The 20,747-nt window shown below is 45.1% G+C and overlaps 1 protein-coding gene across 5 annotated transcripts in view; it reads left to right on the forward strand.

The window, feature by feature from the left end:
* The window catches only part of DENND2A (DENN domain containing 2A), a 134,085-nt gene that overhangs the window by 35,143 nt on the left and 78,195 nt on the right, over window positions 1-20,747 (forward strand). For 3 of the 5 annotated variants that reach the window (XM_033192273.1, XM_033192274.1, XM_033192271.1), the window contains exons 2-4: window positions 398-499; window positions 3,510-4,649; window positions 19,432-19,559. In XM_033192273.1, coding sequence (XP_033048164.1) covers window positions 426-499; window positions 3,510-4,649; window positions 19,432-19,559 — 1,342 coding nt within the window. In that variant the 5' untranslated portion in view covers window positions 398-425. The remainder of the gene's footprint in view (window positions 1-397; window positions 500-3,509; window positions 4,650-19,431; window positions 19,560-20,747) is intronic. The other 2 variants (XM_033192275.1, XM_033192276.1) reach the window with 1 other exon arrangement.

Here is a 20,747-nt window from a genome sequence, read left to right on the forward strand (position 1 = left end):
AAGGGTGGTGGTGCACACCTGTAATCCCAGCTACTGGAGAGGCTGAGGCATGAGAATCACTTGAGCCCAGGAAGCGGAGGTTGTGGTGAGCCGAGAGCATGCCACTGCATTCTAGCCTGGGCAACAGAGCCAGACTCTGTCTCAAAAAAACAAACAAATGAACAAAAAAGATATATACAAAGAGGGTGGCATGAGTTCTGAATCCGGGTGGACCTCAGGATTGCACCCTTGCTCTACCTGCTAGGCTGGGGATTCCAAATTGTGTGTTCTTTCCACCCCCTGCTCCTGGGTGGAACCTATCAGGGATAAATAGTTTGGAGTGTGGGCCTAGATTTGCTCCCCTCTGAGGGAGGCCCTGCTGTCGTGGCTCACTGGGTGTGCATCCCTGTCCCCCTAGGCGACCTGGAGCTCCCCTTGGTGCTGACATGATGACAGTGTGCAGGCCGGCCAAGGGCAGCCACAGCCAGACTGAACACCTGAGCTGCCAATTGGCTGACAAGTAAGAACACTTCTCCCCCCGAGAGTGTAGACGCTGGCTCAGCTTCTTACTCTCCTACCACCTTTCGCTGGCTCAGCTTCTTACTCTCCTACCACCTTTCCTTGATACATTCCAATTCCAGGTTTATTTTTCTAACTACTAGGATGTTCAGGTGTTTTAATTATGTTTGAGCCCTAAGTCTTTGCAGCTGTACCTGTCCACAGGCAGTTTTCCCATCTAATATCAGCGTGCTTGTTTCCTTCTCCCCAGATGGAGCCCTTTCTCTGATCCTCTCACATTCCACAAAGCAGTTGGCAGCCACTGAGGGGTTCTCAGCTCTGCGCCCCAGGCTGGAACCCCTTACAGGGTGGGAGAATCCTGTAAACAGGAACTCTAGAAACTCTTGGGCCGGCAACCACATGGAGCAGGAACTCTGTCCTTGGGGACTCGTAGGGCGGTTGCGGCATCCTTGCCTCTGTTGCATGAGTTTTGTAAATCCAGTGTGAGCTTTCAGCAAGCCATCGTTTGTTCCTGTCGAGTTTTCAGACAGAGTTTCCATGATTGTGATGTCACTCCATGTGTTTGGGCTCTTAGACAATAACTATGATACTTACAATAATAATAGTTTCCATTTGTTGATACCAAGATTTAGGAATGTATGCTGTACTTTGGGCATATTACATGTTAACTCATGAATTCATTCATTCATTGAATAAATATTTGTTGACTAGTTGCTATGCACCAGACACAGTAAACAACATAAATGTGGCCTCTGACTCATAAAGTTTCAGTCTGCAGAAGGAAGATGAAAAACTTAGGATTCAAGACTCAAGTCCCTCAATTCCAAAGCCCATGTATTTAACTAGGCAATAGTGCCTCACAGCACATAGGACATTAATAACCATGTTGTAGATCATCAGTCATCCCCATGCAGGCACTAACCTGGATTGTTGTGGTTTTCATGTGTGTGTCTGTCTCTCTCTTCAACTTGCCTCTAGCACCGTGAGAGCAAGGACTATCACTTCTGCCTTTTGAACCCTCAGTGAAATGACATACTGATTCTGACTAAAATCTGAATCCATGCTAATGTCCCCAGTGGTGACGGAACAATTTAAAAATATTTTCTCTTTGTAAACACACTGTTTTGAACCCTAATTGTTTATTTAAATAAGGAATTCTGCCTTGATAGCTATATTTAAAATAGGAAAATGTGTTTGCCAAAAAAATGTGTTTGCATTTTCACAAGTTTCTAATTTATGCCGTGCAACCAAGAACTGTGGCGTAATTTATGTGCTAATGTCTCCATTGAGGAAAAGGTCTTTACACAAACAACCTTTAAAATAGAAAGCTGAATAGTAACAAGATGCATGAAGTTGCTACTTATTCATCTCTCACGGTGAACCTTAACTGGAGTTTCAGAATTTCCATGCAGTCAGATCTATACATTCAGAAAATGGGCACCATGAGGTGTTAGCTAGTGTCGGCACATCTAAAGTCACTGTGCCCAGTCATAACCTTTGCTGGTGGAAGAATGTTTGCATTGGAAAACACAAATACTCTCATTTTTGTTAGACTAATCTAAAAATGTTTTCCTTTCAAAATGATTTTTAAAATCTTCATGGCATTACCTAATCTCCTAAAATTACATTGGGAAGCATATATCATTACATATACATCTAGACCAGAACTTTCTTCAGTGATGGAAATATTCTTCTTCCCCATCCAGTACAGTAGCCATCAGCCACATGGCGCTTCTGAGTCCTTGACATGTGGCAGGTGTAACTGAGGAACTGAAGCTTGAATTTCATTGGATTTAAGGTTAAATAGTCACGTGTGGCTGGTGGCCACTCTATTAGACAGTGCATTTCTAGGCCAAGTGTGAAGTCTGAATCTGCCTCTTTATTCAGGCATTCATTCATGCACCAGATATTTATTGACCACCAACTCTCCTGGGCATTGTTCTGGGTGCTAGGGGTGTAGACTTGGCCACAACAGGCCAAAATAACAGAACAATCCCTGTTCTGGTGGCAAGGTTCATGGAGAGCTCACTCTAGTGAGGCTCCATTCCCGAGGAGGTTCTGTTCAGATGCACCCAATCACTGTGGCTTTGCCCACTTGAATCAGACAATTTGTCAAGTTCAGGGGTAGCACAAACTTCATGACTTGTGATGTCATTTTAGTTTTTAAATAGTCATTGCAAAGAACTGCCTGCGGATACAAAAAGCAGGAAAAACAGCGTATGTAATCTTTTACCTCATGAAATTACTCCTATTTTATTTCTATTTTTATTTTTGAGACAGTCTCTGTCGCCCAGGCTGGAGTGCAGTGGTACAATCTCAGCTTACTGCAATCTCTGCCTCCCGGGTTCCAGCAATTCTCCTGCCTCAATCTCCTAAGTGAGTAGCTGGGATTACAGGGCCTGCCACCACACCCGGCTAATCTTCGTATTTTTAGTAGAGATGGGGTTTCACCGTGTTAGCCAGGCTGGTATCAAACTCCTGACCTCGTGATCCACCCGCCTGGGCCTCCCAAAGTGCTGGGATTATAGGCGTGAGCCACAATGCCCGGCCCATATTATTATTATCTTCATTTTACAGAGGTGGAAACTGAGGTTTAGAGAATTTAAACAACTTGCCTAAGGTCACGTGGCTGAATTAGGATTTAAACCCAAGCCTATTCGACTTCAAAACCTGATTGCTCCTTCATTTCACCATGCTGTCTCCCCAAGAAAAACACAAATTGATGGTTTAAAAATTTTTTTTGTAGAGATGGGGGTCTTGTTATGTTGCCCAGGCTGGTTTTGAACTCCTGGCATCAAGTGATCCTCCCACTTCAGCCTCCCAAAGTGCTGGGATTATAGGCACAAGCCACGGCACCCTGCCCACAAAGTGATTTTTTTTTTTTAAATAGGGATTTCAATGTTTGTGGTTTGTGACTTTCATATAACATTTATATCTAAGTTCTAGCAAATCTCTGTGACCAGCCAAGAACAATAAGAATCACTCACCTGGTGTTTGTCTTTCTTGTGCAGGGTCAAGGTGGAAGGTCCAAGGACTGAGAAAGACCCTCCAAGGCATCCGCTTAAGTCCTCCATTCCTTTCCTAGAGACTGATCAGGAGTCGGGCTTCAGAAGGAGCCCCCCGGAAGGGCTCCGCAACCTCACGCTAGAGTCAAGAATGGATATGTTCAGCTTGGATATGATCATCAGTGACCCAGCTGCGGAAGCCAGCAGGGCTGGGAAGAAGCAGCTCAGAGGCGTTCAGAACCCTTGCTCATCTGCCAGAGCCGGACCCCGGCACAAGTCCCTCAACATAAAGGACAAGATATCAGAATGGGAAGGGAAGAAAGAGGTGGCTGCTCCTGCACCCAGCAGGAGAGCAGATGCACAGGGGGATTATCTGACGTCCTGTCTGGTGGAGAGGAGGAGTAGTGATGGGGTGAGAACTCAGGTCACAGAGGCTAAGAATGGAATGAGGCCAGGAACAGAGAGCACAGAGAAGGAGAGGAATAAAGGAGCAGTGAACGTCGTGGGACAGGACCCAGAGCCGGGGCAAGACCTAAGCCAGCCAGACCGGGAAGTGGATCCTAGCTGGAGCCGAGGCCGAGAGCCAAGACTTGGCAAGCTACGCTTTCAGAACGATCACCTCTCAGTGCTGAAGCAGGTCAAGAAACTCGAGCAGGCTTTGAAGGATGGGTCAGCAGGGCTGGATCCTCAGCTGCCAGGAACTTGTTACTCCCCACACTGCCCACCTGAAAAGGCAGAGGCGGGGCCCACCCTTCCTGAGAACCTGGGAGGCGGGAGTGGCCCGGAAGTCAGCCAGAGGGTCCACCCCTCCGACCTGGAAGGCAGGGAGCCTGCCTCCGAGGCCGTGGAGGACAGGAAAGGTTCATGCAGAAGGCCCTGGGACCGGAGCCTTGAGAACGTGTACAGGGGCTCGGAGGGTTCCCCCACAAAGCCCTTCATCAACCCTCTGCCAAAACCCCGGAGAACGTTCAAACATGCCGGAGAAGGGGACAAAGATGGGAAGCCTGGCATCGGCTTCAGGAAAGAGAAAAGAAACCTGCCTCCTCTGCCCTCTCTACCTCCCCCGCCTCTGCCCTCCTCTCCCCCGCCGTCCTCTGTGAACAGAAGACTGTGGACTGGGAGACAGAAATCCAGTGCAGACCACAGGTAGGTGCCGGTATGGCGGGGCAGAGCTTTGCCCCCTGACTCTCTCAGTGGTTTATGTCCCCTCCTAACTGTCTGTTCTCAGCTGAATTATTTGTTTTATTAAACTGATGAATCTTGTAGACCAGATGGTTCATAGCTTAAGATACTTTGGGCCGGGCGCGGTGGCTCAAGCCTGTAATCCCAGCACTTTGGGAGGCCGAGACGGGCGGATCACGAGGTCAGGAGATCGAGACCATCCTGGCTAGCATGGTGAAACCCCGTCTCTACTAAAAATACAAAAAACTAGCCGGGCGAGGTGGCGGGCGCCTGTAGTCCCAGCTACTCGGGAGGCTGAGGCAGGAGAATGGCGTGAACCCGGGAGGCGGAGCTTGCAGGGAGCCGAGATTGCCTCACTGCACTCCAGTCTGGGCGACAGAGCGAGACTCCGCCTCAAAAAAAAACACAAAAAACAAAAAACAAAAAACAAAAAAAAAAGATACTTTGTTAATTAACCTGGAAACTTGGTAACTGATGCATGTATTTGTTCTCAGTCCTCAAAAAAGAAGAGTATTTGCTTTTAAAAATTACCCTTTAGATGTAATAAGGACTTGGAATTGGGATAGTAACCAAGAGTTAAATGAAGGACTCATGTTAACCCTGGCAGTCTACAACCTGGTAGTCCCTGCTAACTACCAGTGCTTGAATTTTTCTTGGTATGGGCTTTAGAAATGCACTGCCTGGAGTCTACACTGGCCCTATCAGTGTCTATCTATGTGAGCTTAAACAAGTTAGTTAACCTCTTGAAGCCTCAGTTTCCTCATTTATACATATGGATGCACACACTGTGAATATTTTATAATGTTAAAATAACACATTAAATAATAAAGCATGTTCATGCTTAAAAATAAAATCTGTGCTTCGAAAACAATTTTTCTATTTTGCAACTTAATCTCTAGTCCATTTCTGTAACATGCTACTTGGTTTGATATCCACTAATCTAGAGGCCAGGTTTAGAGCAATCTCCTCAGGACAGTTGTCATACTCCCTTTCATCATTTCACCTCCTATTTTCTCCTGACCCACTCCACTGAGCTTTGGGAACCTCCTCCTGAAACTACCCTGTCCCAAGGCCACCAGTAACCTCCATCTTGCTAAATCCAATTGCCAGTTCTTTGTGCTTTTCTTAATTGGCCCCCTCAGTATTCGAGGAACACCTGTTGACTCGCTCCATCTTGAAACACTTCCTTCCTTTGGCTTCTGGGTCACCCATGTCCCTGGAAGTCCTGTTTCTCTGGCTCCTCTGAGTTCCATTCTTTTTTCCTTCTGTCTGTCAGAGCACACCCCGAACCTATCCCCACCTCAACCCAGGGCCAGACCTGAGACTTTTCTTCTCCATCTACACACACTCCCTAAATGATCTCATCCAGTCCCATGGCTTTAAATGTCAATGTCATGTTTATGATTCCCAAATTGAGGCATTCAGCCCCAGCTCTCTCTCCCAGCTTAAGATTTGTGTAGTCATCTCCTGCTCAGATCTTCATTTGGTTGTCTTATCGTTTGTACTTAACCTGTCCAAACCTAAATTCTCCATCCAGGCTACCAGTAACCACCTCCTCTTAAAATAATTGTCATCCTACTAAATGGCTTCACCCTTTGTTTAATTGCTTAGGCCACAAACCTAAAAAGTCATCTTCAATTCCTATCTTTTTCACATACCCCCTCCTAATTTATCCCAAATCTGCCTATATCTCCTCCACTGCTACCATCTTAATCATCTTGGATTCACCTCCCACCCCCAGAACATTCCTCCCTCAGCAGCCAGAGGAGTCTTCTAAAAATATAAACTATAAATTAAATCCTGTCACCCCCCACTCAACTTGGTCTGTTGTAGGTCTGATGTAGGATGATTCTTTTGGCTGTAAATAGCATAATTTCTTATGTTCTCTTCAAGGGGGAAAAAAGCTTGCATATTCTAGAATTTATTTACATATATATGTGTATATATATGTTATTCCCAGTTTACAAATAATGCTGTGATAAGGAGCATATAGTATTACTAGTTTTGCTACTTACTAGCTGTGGGACATTGGACAAGCCACTAAATTTGTGTTGGCCTCATTTCACCTACCTGTTAAATGGTGATAATTATATTATAGTAACCACTTCACAGAGTTGTCGTGAAGATTGAATGAGTTAACATGTGTAAACATAAACTTAGTACAGAGCCTCTTCAATATGTGTTAAGTGTTTTATTTTTCTATGGCTCCATTCTGTTTAATCATGTTATATCTTTTTCAGTATCAAACTATTTATTTTAAATTCATAATGTATTATTGTTATAATTATTATTGTTTTCAGACAGAGTCTCGCTGCATCACCCAGGCTGGAGTGCGGTGGCACAATATCAGCTCACTGCATTCTCTGCCTTCCGGGTTCCAGCAATTCTCCCGCCTCAGCCTCCCAAGTAAATGAGATTACAGGGGTACTCTACCACGCCTGGCTAATTCTTTGTATTTTTAGTAAAGGCAGGGTTTCACCATGTTGGCCAGGCTGGTGTTGAACCGCTGACCTCAAGTGATCCCCTGCCTCGGCCTCCCAAAATGCTGGGATTACAGGCGTGAGCCCCACGCCCAGCCCATAATGTATTTTAATATCTAGTAGGAATTATAGAAATTTATTAATGTTGCTAATAATTAGTTGATCCTCTTGGACTTCCTATATATAACATCATGTCATATGCAAAAAATAATAATATTTTGTCTCTCTCCTTTTTAGTAATTATAAACCTCTTATTTGTGTATTTACTTATTATTCACCTTTTCCAAAAATGTCTTGAGCGTTTCTGCCTGTATTTTTCTAAATGTTCTAAATATTACTATCAAATTTCACATACACAAAATATGTGGGGATTTTTGTTATTAATATATAATTATTTGGCATGCTGTTTATTTGCTACGTTTATTTCTAAGTCTTTTCTCTTTTTAATGCAATGGTTAATGTAGTCTTTTTTCTCATATGGTCTTTGTATTTAAGAAAACTACTTATTTTGTGTGTGTGTGTATTTTAAGACATCTTAAATTTCTTATCATTTCTAATAGTCTGTCAGTTGATTCTCTTGGGCTTTCTATGAATATAACCATATTGTCTACAAAGAATCATCATTTTACCTTTTTCTTTTTAATGTATACCTAATTTTCTTACCAAATTGCACTGGCTGAGAATTCCGAACAGTGTTAAATCATAGTGCTGAAAGCAGTGTGCAGCCTTACCTCACCCCTAACTTTAATGGTAATGCATCTAGAGTTTCACTCGCAGGCACTCTTATTTGAGATATGTTTTTATATTATCAAGTTAGTGTCCTTTTATATTTATTTTTTCACTTAGAGTGTTAAAAATTAGGATTAGAGATTAGATTTTTGTTAAAGTACTTTTCAGAAATTCCTGATGATCATATGATTCTTCTGCTCTGATCCATTCATAGTGAATTTATATCTTAATACTAACCCATCCTTAAATGTGGGGGATGAACTCCCATTCGGGCCTGGTTTACTATTCTTTTAATGTACTACTGAATTTTACTTGCTAATATTTTAAGATTTTTGGATCAGTAAATAAATTGGACTGGTCTATACTTGGGTTTTATTGCACTATCTTTTTTTGTACAGAATACATACAGGATGATTGCACTACCTTTACTAGGTTTGAGTGTCAGTGTTACGTGAGGTCTGGAGAAGAACTTAGATGCTTCCTTCTTTATGTTCTGAGAAAATCTGAATCCATCTCCAATAATAAATCGTTTCTCCAGCCAGTGCCAAAGCCCGGGTCCCCGAGCACTCCCATGACTTTGCTGCTCCTGCCCAGTGCTTCCCACAGCAGCCCTTCCACACCCCTTCTGGCTGCTCCTCCAAGGAGGCCGCACAGCCCCAGGGACAGGTTGGTTCTGGGAAACTGGAATCCTTCATCTGTGTCATCACTGGGCAGGCGAGTCAACCTGGGGAACAGTTATTCCCATTATCTTTTCTCTCTTAACTACCATCTGTGCTTTTCGGTCTTCCAGCATTTTCTTTATAACCAGCTAAAGTTACTTATTTCAGTCCAAAGATGAAATTTTTCTTGGCCAGTTTGAATATGGTTGCATCAGCTGTGTTTTAACAATTTTGGCTTTGGGTTTTTCATTTTGTGAAAATAGTACAATGGAGGTGATTAGGGCAAGATGTTCACTTTCTACTCTTAAAAAAATAAAGTATGCTCTTCACTGTGGTCCTATCTCTTAAAAAACAAAAAGGACTGTACCGTGAATTTGGCAGACGCACTACCCTCTCTGAGGGAGGAAAGCCAAACCAAGGTTGAAGAAAGAAATGATTAAGGATGTAGAGGTTATGAGGGTTTAGAATTTCATAGCCAGGCTGTGTGTGCCTTAGAGAATGTACTCAGCTTATTTTCATAGGCCCATTAGTTCACCTCCTTAAGAGCAGAACCTGTGGCTTCAGATCCTCGGTGTAAGAAAGCGTGTTTTTCTGTTTCTCTTCCCATTTCTCTCTCTTATTTTTTCTTTTCTCCTCTTCTCTTTCCTTCCTTTTTCCCTCCTCTCCTCTCTCCCTCTCTATTTGCTGTCTTCTCTCTTCTTTCTTCATTTCTCTAAAGCCCCAGGAAATTAAATGCAAGGACTCAGGCCTTTAATCCTAAAATGGAAAATGAGAAACCCTCAAATGTCAGGAAATTCCAAAGATAAGGTTCCTACAGCAACATTAACTGGGTTCTATGTGTTTTATGGCCTACATTTAATAGCTCTGGCAAGAATGCCTTAAGGCCAATGTATAACAAGAAAAGTTCCTACTTTTTAAGTATGAGCAGCATCCTGAATTCACATGTATCTACATACTCAAAATGTCTTAACTGGAATTCAGATTTTTAAATTTTAGTTTAACTTGGTCATGTGACAGCTTGTGGATCTTTATGAAACCAAATAACTGCATTGACCAAAATTTCAACTTTTCAGCTGATTGTTTTGGCACCATATAGATTTGGCCTTTCCTTGGGGCTTTAAGTGTAAGACTTTCAGAACTTCTTGAGGACACAAAACCTCAGTCATTATATGGCTGCCAGATCACACTGTGCTGTTATTGATTCCATAATTTCCATCTTCTATGGGACCGATACGGATTCCCCACAGCTCTCTGGCTGGGCAGCAGCCCTCGGCTCTCACAGGTTTAACAGTTAAAATTAACTTACCAGCCAAGCGGTGGTCCGTCTCAGGCAGCAAGACGTCCCTGAGACAACTCGGAATTACCACGTCTAAAAACTGAATGTTTCAAGTCTTCAAAGGAGGACATTGTTCCATTTAGTTGATGTTTAGAGCAAAAGCTACTCTGGAAGCTTCTGAGAAACTTGGTTTAGTAAAGCCATTTATTTCAATAGAAGCTGCACTGGAAAACAGAGAGATGGTGCTTGCTCTTCCAAGGTTGCTGTTGTCCATTACAAGAGTGATTTTCATGTCATTTCTCATTGAAAGGTACAAATTGTTGGATATTAGCCACAATGGGGGACAGAAATAGTTTTTCCTTCTGACATTTAGGGTTTGGATCCAGGATAGAGAAAAGCAGAAACCCTGTGAGTGGTCCTCGTAAACAGTGTAGGAGCTACCTGATAACAGAATGCAAGCTGAGAGCTAATGGAAGCCTCCTCCTGCCTAGCCCCCTGCCCTGAGCACCTGGTGGTAGGAATACCCTTCCTGGGGTATGGTGAGTCATAGAGAAGAGCTGCCTGTGGCCACTCAGGATAGACAGGCAGAAAGACTCTGGCAGCTGGAGGAGGATGATGGAAGTCAGCACATCCTTGGTTTCTAACCCAGCTGGATGATGTTTTAAATGGTTGCTAGGGGGCCAGGCGTGGTGGCTCACGCCTGTAATCCCAGCACTTTGGGAGGCCGAGGTGGGTGGATCACGAGGTCAGGGGTTCGAGACCAGCCTGACCAACACGGTGAAACCCCGTCTCTACTAAAAATACAAAAATTAGCTGGGCGTGGTGGTGCGCACCTGTAATCCCAGCTACTCAGGAGGCTGAGGCAGGAGAATGGTGTAAACCCGGGAGGCGGAGCTTGCAGTGAGCTGAGATCGCGCCACTGCACTCCAGCCTGGGTGACAGAATGAGACTCCATCTCAAAAAATAAATAAATAAATAAATAGTTGCTAGGTGCCAGGCTAGCCAAGCTTTTTTTTTTTTTTTTTTTTTTTTTTTTTTTTTTTTAGCAGGGTCTTGCTCTGTCACCCAGGCTGGAGTGCAGTGGTTCAATATCGACTCACTGCAACCTCCACCTCCTGGGCTAACCGATTCTCGTACCTCTGCCTCAGGAGTAGCTGTGACCACAGGCACACGCCACCACACCCAGCTAATTTTTGTACTTTCGTAGAGGCAGGGTTTTGCTATGTTGCCCAGCAGGCTGGTCTTGAACTCCTGGACTCAAGCCTGCTCTGTCGCCAGGCTGGAGTGCAATGGCGCATCTCAGCTCACCGCAACCTCTGCCTTCCAGTTCAACCCATTATCCTGCCTCAGCCTGTCAAGTAGCTGGGACTACAAGCGTGTGCCACCACACCCAGCTAATTTTTGTGTTTTTAGTAGAGACGGGGTTTCACCATGATGGTCAGGATGGTCTCGATCTCTTGACATTGTCATCCACCTGCCTCAGCCTCCCAAAGTGCTGGGATTACAGGCGTGAGCCACCACACCTGGCCTGTAGTCAAGCTTTTTTAATCCATAGATGAAAATAATCCTGGGGGAAATGGATTCAAACCAATTTGCTAAAAATTAACTCAAGAATACAGCTGCTTTTTTTTTTTAATCTTGAAGTAGAGATAAATTATAAACGGTAAATGTGGCACTTAAAACCAGCTTTAAAAATATTTATTCACTGGGCCAGGCATGGTGGCTCATGCCTGTAATCCCAGCACTTCGGGAGGCCGAGGTGGGCAGATCACTTGAGGTCAGGAGTTTGAGACCAGCCTGGCCAATGTGGGGAAACCCTGTCTCTACTAAAAATACAAAAATTAGCCAGGCATGGTGGCACACACCTGCAATTCCAGCGACTCGGGAGGCTAAGGCAGGAGAATCACATGAACCCAGGAAGCAGAGGTTGCAATGAGCCGAAATCGTGCAACTACACTCTAGCCTGGGCGCAGAGCAAGATTCCGTCTCAAAAAAGGAAATAGGCATGGCGAGGTGGCTCACGCCTGTAATCTCAGCACTTTGGGAGGCCGAGGCAAGCGGATGACAAGGTCAAGAGATCGAGACCATCCTGACCAACATGGTGAAACCCCATCTCTACTAAAAATACAAAAATTAGCTAGGTGTGGTGGTGCACGCTTGTAGTCCCAGCTACTTGAGAGGCTGAGGCAGGAGAATCGCTTGAACCGGAAGGCAGAGATTGCACTCCAGCCTGGCGACAGAACACAAATAAATAAATAAATAATAAAATAAAATATTCATTCACTTATTCAACCAACAAATATTTACCACACACCTATTGAGTGTTAGACATAGGAATGTAATAATGAGCGAGATAAACGGAGACTCTGTCTTCACAGGATTTCCAAACCAGTAATAGAAGGACACAGCTGGTGTGATCATAACTGCTGTTAGTGCTGTGAGGAATCCTGGTGCCATGGGAACATTCAGCAGGGATGTGTAGCCTATCAGGGAAACAGACGGGATCAAGAGGAAGTGATGCTCAGGCCAGCAGGAGGGTGGGGAGTGGGCGTTCAATTTGAGTGAACTAATAGGTGAAAGCCCTGAGACAAGAAAGACTGCATCATGTCAGAGGAACTGCAAGGCAGGAGTGTGGCCCGAGGGGCCAGGAAGGGTCTGGGGTGAGGCCTGAAAGTCTTCTGGACCTGTACACACGGTATGGATTTGGGCCTATTACCTAAGAGCAATGGAAAACAGGAACATTTTTAAGAAGGGGAGAGAGATGATCAGATTTGCACATTTAAGGCCAGGTGCAGCAGCTCACGCTTGTAATCCCAACACTTTGGGAGTCTGAGTGGGGTGGATCACCTGAGGCCAGGAGTTCAAGACCAGCCTGGCCTACATGGTGAAACCTCGTTTCAGGTAAATATAGAAAAAATTAGCCGGGCATGGATGGCAGGCACCTGAAATCCCAGCTACTTGGGAGGCTAAGGCAGGAGAATCGCCTGAACCCAGCAGGCGGAGGTTGCAGTGAGCCTAGATCACGCCGTTGCACCCCAGCCTGGGCAACAAGAGTGAAACTCCGTCTCAGAAAAAGAAAAAAAAAAAAAAAAAGATTTGCATGTTTAAGAGACCATCCTAGCAGCAGCCTGGAGACTGGGTGGGCACCAGTGGGCAGGTGGGGAGAGGCGCTGGGGAGGAACAGTGAGGTCTTATGGTTACCCTGTGGTGTAGCTACCTTAGGGACTGAGAGAAGTGGGTGGGTTCAAGAGATGCTTTGGAGGTAAAACTTGGGTTAACTAGTTAGACGTAGGCAGTAAGTGGGAGGGATGCTGGGAGTCTGATTTCCAGGTTTAAGACCTAAACCTTTGGATGGCCACACTGGGCAAGGAGCTGGTTCTCATCAGGGAGAGGCAATGGGATTACGAGTTCGGCTTTGAGATTCTTGTGCATTGTCCAAACAGAAGGAGCTCTAAGTTAGGATTTTATTTACAAAAATTTGGAGAAGTCGTGAAGAACATTCAAAATACGACTCAGAATCACAGTGTTTGGCGTTGGTTGTGGAAATATGGCTATTGCATAGGTTACAACGCCCTTAAGCAAAGTTCTTTGGAACAACCAGCTCATTCTAGCATCTCTGAAACTCAGAAGTACCAAATATCAAACGATAATTTGAGGACCCGGGAAGTAAAGTGAGGCTGAGTGGAAATTACACCCCTTTCGCAGGCTGTGGGCTCCCCAAAGGCAGGGACCTCTCGCCTTTGTATCACCCACTTTGAGCACAATGAAATGTGATTCGCATGTTTACTTATTAAACATGCAGACAGGATGTGGAATGAATGCTGAACATGTTTAAATTAGAGAGAAGCCTGTTTGGATGTGGTTATCATTCATTAACCTTTCACAGTTTCCTTTCTCTCAAAGTTAATGTGTAAATGAGGGTACTAAAACTTTCAAGTTAAAAAAAAAATTGTACAGAACAGAATTAGCTTAGCAGTTGGAGGATGAATGTGCTCACCTTTCTCCTCTTCAGGGAGCCTCATCACCTACCTGAACCTCAGAAGGGGAGGACTGATGTCCCTGACATTTATGTAGGCTATAGAAATAATGCTAGGTGGTCCGGGCATGGTGGCTTACATCTGTAATCCCAGCACTTTGGGGGGCTCCAGTGGGTGGGTTGCTTGAGCCCAGGAGTTCAAGACCAGCCTGGCCAACATGGTGAAACCCCCCGCATCGCTACGAAAAATACAAAAATTAGCCACGCATGGTGGCAGGTGCCTGTAATCCCAGCTACACAGGAGGCTGAGGCAGGAGAATTACTTGAACCCTGGAGGCGGAGGTTGCAGTGAGCTGAGATCGCCCCACTGCCTTCTGGCCTGGGCCACAGAGCCAGACTCTCTCAAAAAAAAAAAAAAAAAGGCAGGGCGGGGATCACCTAAGGTTAGGAGTTGAGACCAGCCTCCCCAACATGGCGAAACCCCGTCTCTACTAAAACGAAAAATTAGCTGGGCACGGTGGCTCATGCCTGTAATCCCAGCACTTTGGGAGGCCGAGGTGGGCAGATCACAAGGTCAGGAGATCGAGACCATCCTGGCTAACACGGTGAAACCCTGTCTCTACTAAAAATAAAATTTAAAAAAAAATTAGCTGGGCATGGTGGCGGGTGCCTGTAGTCACAGCTACTGAAAAGGCTGAGGCAGGAGAATGGTGTGAACTGAGGAGGTGGAGCTTTCAGTGAGCCAACATTGCACCACTGCACTCCAGCTTGGGCGACAAAGTGAGACACCATCTCAAAAAAAAATAAAAATAAAAATAAATTAGCTGGACATGGTGGCAGGCACCTGTAATCTCAGCTGTTTGGGAGGCTGAGTCAGGAGAATTGCTTGAACTCAGGGTGAAGAGGCTGCAGTGAGCCGAGATTGTGCCTGGGTGACAATAGCTTGGGTGACAAGAGGGAAACTCTGTCCCCCCCCCAAAAAAAAAGAAAAGAAAAGAAAGGGGAGGGGAAGGGAGGGGGAGGGGAAGAGAGGGGTGGGGAGGGAAGGGAATGGAGGAGAAAGAAAGAGAGAGAGGAAGAATGAAATGAAAGGAAGGGAAGGGAGAGGAGAAAAAGAAAACAAGAAAGAAAGCAAGAAAGAGGGAGGAAGGAAGGAAGGAAGAGAGAGAGAAAGAAAGCAAGAAAGAGAGGAAGGAAGGAAGAGAGGGAAAGAAAGCAAGCAAGAAAAGGAAGGAAGGAAAGAAAGAGGAAGGAAGGGGAGAAAGAAAGAGAAAGAAAGAAGAAAGAGAAAGGGAGGGGGAGGGAGAAAGGAAAGAAGGAAGGAAGGAAAAGAGAAAGAAAATAAAGAACTGCTAGGAAGAGCTAATTTTCCAAATGCTTTGGCATGTGTTACCGACACATGACAATGATAGATCAAATGTTGTAATTGGAATCCTATTTTCCCACTAGTTCTAGAAACTGGGCAGGTAAAGATTTCTGGCTTCTCCTTGATCTTCTAATGGACTGGACCTCATGTTAATTTGTTTGCCTTTCAGATTTACTGCATAGGAATTAGTCACCTGAAAACCAACACTTTAATACAGGAAATAGGGCTGCTATTTGAGAAACGTTTTGATGAATTGTTTTGCAAATTAGTTTTGCAATGTGAATAACCATCTTTTATTTTGAAACAGGGTCTCACTCGGTCTCAAAATGAGTGAGAGTGCAGTGGCTGGAATGCAGTGGCTTGATTTTGGCTCACTGCATCTTCCCACTCCCTGGCTCAAGGGATCCTCCCACCTCAGCCTCCCAAGTAACTGAGGCTATAGATGTGCCCCACCACACCCAACTAATTTTTGTATTTTTTATAGAGACAGAGTCTTGCTGTGCGCCCGGCTGATCTGAAACTCCTGAACTCAAGCAGTCCACCTGCTCTGGCCTCCCAAAGTGCTAGGATTATAGGTGTGAGCTACTGCACCTACCCCCATCTTAATTTTTTTAAAGGGAGTTTTTAATTGTTTTCAAATTGGACTTTTCTAATACTGTTTAGACTAGTGATACCTTTTATGTGTCAGAAATCAAATGCAAAGCATGGCTGACTTTTTTTTTTTTTTCTCCAGAAACAAAGTCTCACTCTCTCACCCAGGCTGGAGTGCAAGTGGCATGATCTCGGCTCACTGCAACCTTCCCCTTCTAGGTTCAAGGGATCCTCCCACCTCAGCCTCCCAAGTAGTTGAGACTTCAGGCACATGCTACCACACCCAGCTAATTTTTGTAATTGTTATTTTTTGTAGAGATGGGATCTTACTTTGTTGCCCAGGCTGGCCTTGAACTCCTGGCCTCAAGCAATCCTCCTGACTCAGCCTCCCAAAGTGCTGGAATTACAGGCATGAGCCACTGTGTCTGGCCCGAACTCTTATAGTAGCATCTTGTTCTTGGAAATATAGAAAGATTATACAAAACATTCAAACTATGTCTTGAAATCCCAGGTGTCGGCCGGGCGCGGTGGCTCAAGCCTGTAATCCCAGCACTTTGGGAGGCCGAGACGGGCGGATCACGAAGTCAGGAGATCGAGACCATCCTGGCTAACATGGTGAAACCCCGTCTCTACTAAAAAAAAAAATACAAAAAACTAGCCGGGCGAGGTGGCAGGCGCCTGTAGTCCCAGCCACTCGGGAGGCTGAGGCAGGAGAATGGTGTAAACCCAGGAGGCAGAGCTTGCAGTGAGCTGAGGTCCGGCCACTGCACTCCAGCCTGGGCGACAGAGCGAGACTCCGTCTCAAAAAAAAAAAAAAAAAAAAAAAGAAATCCCAGGTGTCTGACAGTAACCACTGGGATAAAGGCTAATCCCATCCCAACAAACCCCAACACATAATCCAGATTCCCGCTTGCATTACATGTGCTTTAGTTTTACGTATGTATGTATGTATGTATTTACTTTATTTTTTGAGACAGAGTCTCTCTCTGTCGCCCAGGCTAGAGTGCAGTGGCGCAATCTCAGCTCACCGCAACCTCCACCTCCCGGGTTCAAGTGATTCTCCTGCCTCAGCCTCCCGAGTAGCTGGGATTACAGGGGCACAACACCATGCCCGGCTAATTTTTGTATTTTTAGTAGAGACAAGGTTTCACCATGTTGGCCAGACTGGTCATGAACTCCTGACCTCAAGTGATCAGCCTGCCTCGGCCTCCCAAAGTGCTGGAATTACAGGCATGAGCCACTGCGCCCGGCCTGCATTGCATGTGCTTTAAATAAGCAAGCCATCTGCTGAGATTTGGAGAGCCTTTAACCTGTACAAATATCTTTTGTTGTTAGGGCACTTATTATGAAAACATTTTAAAGATTCAGATATTATTTCATAGGTACTTTATCATTTTGAAATTTGACCTATACAAATATTGTTTCCAATGAGATTTTAAAAAATAAAAACAGAACTATAATCTCAGACAACAAGGAGGCTGAGACAGGAGGATCGCTTGAGCCCGTAAGTTTGAGACCAGCCTGGGCAGCAAAGCAATACCCCCATTTCCACAAAAAATTAAAACTTAGCCGGCCATGGTGGCATGCAACTGCAGTCTCACCTACTCAGGAAGCTGAGGCACAAGGATTGCCTGAGCCCAGTAGTTTGAGGCTGCAGTGAACTATGGTGGCCCCACTGCACTCCAGCCTGGGCAACAGAAGGAGACCCTTTTCTAAACATAAATAGAGCTCTCACAATGGCAAAGCAAGGCACAGCTACAGCCCCTTTCTCTCTCTCAAAGAAAAGGCCAAACTCAGCCAGGGTCATGCTCTAATTCTGGGCAGTCAAGGCTTTACTTGTAGGTGGTGGTTACTACCCTGGCCCTGAGAGTGGGAGAAACTGCTTGGCTCCCAGTGAAATGGCCCTTTCCTGTCCCCCTTTTCCCTGTGAGGGCTCATAGCATCTCCTCATAGCATAGATTACTTACTATGTGAGGGAAATAGAGGGTCTGCCTGGGTATCGCACAGTACTGTGTAATGCAGTAATGTAATTATCACTGTGTAATGCAGTTTTGTATGGAAAATTAGTTCAGGTTCCCAACGACAAACTGTTGAAATTCAGCCTGTTTTAGTTTGGAGCCTGTGAATGCAGCTTCCCTCCTGATGCGCCTCACTTAAATAAATGCTCTCCATACCTAATGCCTTGTGTCATTAAGAGCATCAGTCAGTCTCCAACCAGACTTCCTGGAGTCAGACCCTGATTCCACCACTTTTTCCGAATGTACCTGGAGCAATTTATCTAATCTCTCTATGCCTCTGTCTTCTGATAGATAAAATGTGTATAAGAGGCCGCGTGCAGTGGCTCACCCCTGTAATCTTAGCACTTTGAGAGGCTGAGGCAGGTGGATCACCTGGGGTCAGGAGTTCAAGACCAACCTGGCCAACATGGTGAAACCTTATCTCTGCTAAAAATACAAAAATTAGCCAGACATGGTGGTACATGTCTGTAATCCTAGCTCCTCAGGAGGCTGAGGCAGGAGAATCAGTTGAACCCAGGAGGCAGAGGTTTCAGTGAGTCAAGATCACGCCACTGCACTCCAGCCTGGGCAACAGTGTGAGAATCCATCTCAAAAAAAAAAAGTGGGGTGGGGGATAAGAGTAGTAATTTTGGGTTGGGCACAGTGGCTCCAACTTATAATCCCAGCACTTTGGGAGGCCCAGGCAGGAGGATCACTTGAGGTCAGGAGTTTGAAACCAACCCAGGCAACATGGCAAAACCCCATTCTACAAAAATGTACAAAAATTAGCAGGGCGTGGTGCTGTGTACCTATAGCATAGACAGTCCCTGATTATACTGTAATAAGACAGTCAGGGACTATCTATACTATAATAAGGACTGTTCCATATCTTTATTCACAAGCCTTTTAGTCTTGGATGGACTACATAAATGGGCTGAAACTTAGTGTCCTGACACTAAGTTTAGTATAAAAATAGTATCAAATAGTATAGACAGTCCCTGTCCATACGAGTGAGCTACTGCGCCTGGCCCCCTTTTTTATTTTCTATGTACGTGTTTGTTTACAAAGTTGGGATTGTATTTTTTTACATATACTTTATTATTTTCACTTAGCATAATAGCATGAACATTCTTGTACATAAAAGCCACACCTTTTATTCATGGATTTTCACACCTTTTACAATAAAAGAAGTTGATTTCAGGCCGGGCACAGTGCCTTACGCCTGTAATCCCAGCACTTTCAGAGGCCAAGGTGGGCAGATCACCTGAGGTCAGTAGTTCGAGACCAGCCTGGCCAACATGGTGAAACTTCGTCTCTACTAAGAATACAAAAACTAGCCAGGCATGGTGGTGTATGCCTGTAGTCCCAGCTACTCGGGAGGCAGAGGCAGAAGAATTGCTTGAACCCAGGAAGCGGAGGTTGCAGTGAGCCAAGATGGTGCCGCTGCACTCCAGCCCGGGCAACAGAGCAAGCCTCTGTCTCAAAAAATAAAATAAAATAAAAGAAGTTGATTTCGGTAATAGTTTTTCTAAGAATGAAATAAAAGAAGTTGATTTTGGTAATAATTTTTCCAAGAAAAAGAAAATTTGGGTGAGGGGATATATTAATATATTCTCTGAATCTAATTTGATTCAAATTCTTTGTTTTTTTCCTCCCATCTTGCACATCCCAGAAAGTCCTATGAGTTTGAAGATTTACTGCAGTCTTCCTCTGAGAGCAGCAAGGTGGACTGGTACGCGCAGACTAAGCTGGGGCTGACACGTACTTTATCGGAGGAGAACGTCTATGAAGACATTCTAGGTAACAGGCCACAGCGTCTGTGTGTGGGTCTGAATCTGTCTAGGAGAAAGGGGAGGGAGAATGGGGCTGGCTGCTGGAAACACACATGCAGACACTCGAAGACACCTGTGCACTCGGATGAGAGAGCAGGCAGGTGGGGTGGGAGAGCGAGCCTCACGGGATATGTGAGAGACTCTGGGGCTGGAGGGGGAAGACTGGCTGGTGATGCGTGGCCAAGGAGGCAGTGTAGCAGCGTGGCGTAGCAAGAAGCGTGGGGCCTAGAGTCTGAAGATCCAGAACCATGTCTTGGCTCTGCTGCCTATTGGCCGCAGGACATTGAGTGGGTGACTTCACATCTCTGAACGTCAGTTCTCACATCTGCCTAATGAGAATGAAGCTAGCTCCCTTGCAAGGTTAAGGACTGGAGAGAATGGTATGTCAACTCCCTCACTTACGACAGATGCTCAGTCAGCTGCAGGGATTACTGAATGAAAGAAAACGCTATACACCAGAGCCTCCTTCAGAAACCGTCAGAGTGTGGTACTAACAGGGCATCAGAACACAGACTAAATGCATGTCTGTGATTTAAAAAATAACTTGGGCCCCAAAGCTTCCTCTGAGATTTCAGAGCAGGTCTCAGATTCAGAGTTTGGTGAGTTCAGTCATCTTCGGGGAGGTTGATGGTTTTAGCGAAAGGCGAATCCAACTGCTTATGGTGGGGGTGAGGGCTGGGGGAAGAAACAAGCTGGTAAAAGGGAGAAACCCGTATGTATGTGCAAGTGAGGGGCAGGTAGAGTGGATATACGCAGACATGCGGGCATGTAATCATCAATACTAGAAAAAACTTGGAGAAGGAGGAAATAGAACATTTGAGGAAGAGCAGATACTGAGCTAAGCAATTGGAATTGCATGTGTCCAGGCTGCTGTGTCCCGCCAAAGCAGCGGGATTCCCAGATCTGAAGTGGGAGAGAGATCTGGACTTCTCTTAGCAGTGACTGCCTAAGAGGATGCTTCAGTTATAAGGAACAGAAAAGTCAACTAAACTTAGCTTTTCCTTCCTCCATTTGTTTTCTTTCTTTCTTTTTTTGAGTCAGGAGTCTCACTCTGTTGCCCAGGAGTGCAATGGCACAATCTTGACTCACTGCAGCCTCCGCCTCCCGGGTTCATGTGATTCTCCTGCCTCAGCCTCCCAAGTAGCTGGGATTACAG

The sequence above is a fragment of the Trachypithecus francoisi genome, unplaced genomic scaffold (assembly GCF_009764315.1).
Source record: "Trachypithecus francoisi isolate TF-2019V2 unplaced genomic scaffold, Tfra_2.0 Lachesis_group4, whole genome shotgun sequence".
NCBI classification, from domain to species: domain Eukaryota; kingdom Metazoa; phylum Chordata; class Mammalia; order Primates; family Cercopithecidae; genus Trachypithecus; species Trachypithecus francoisi.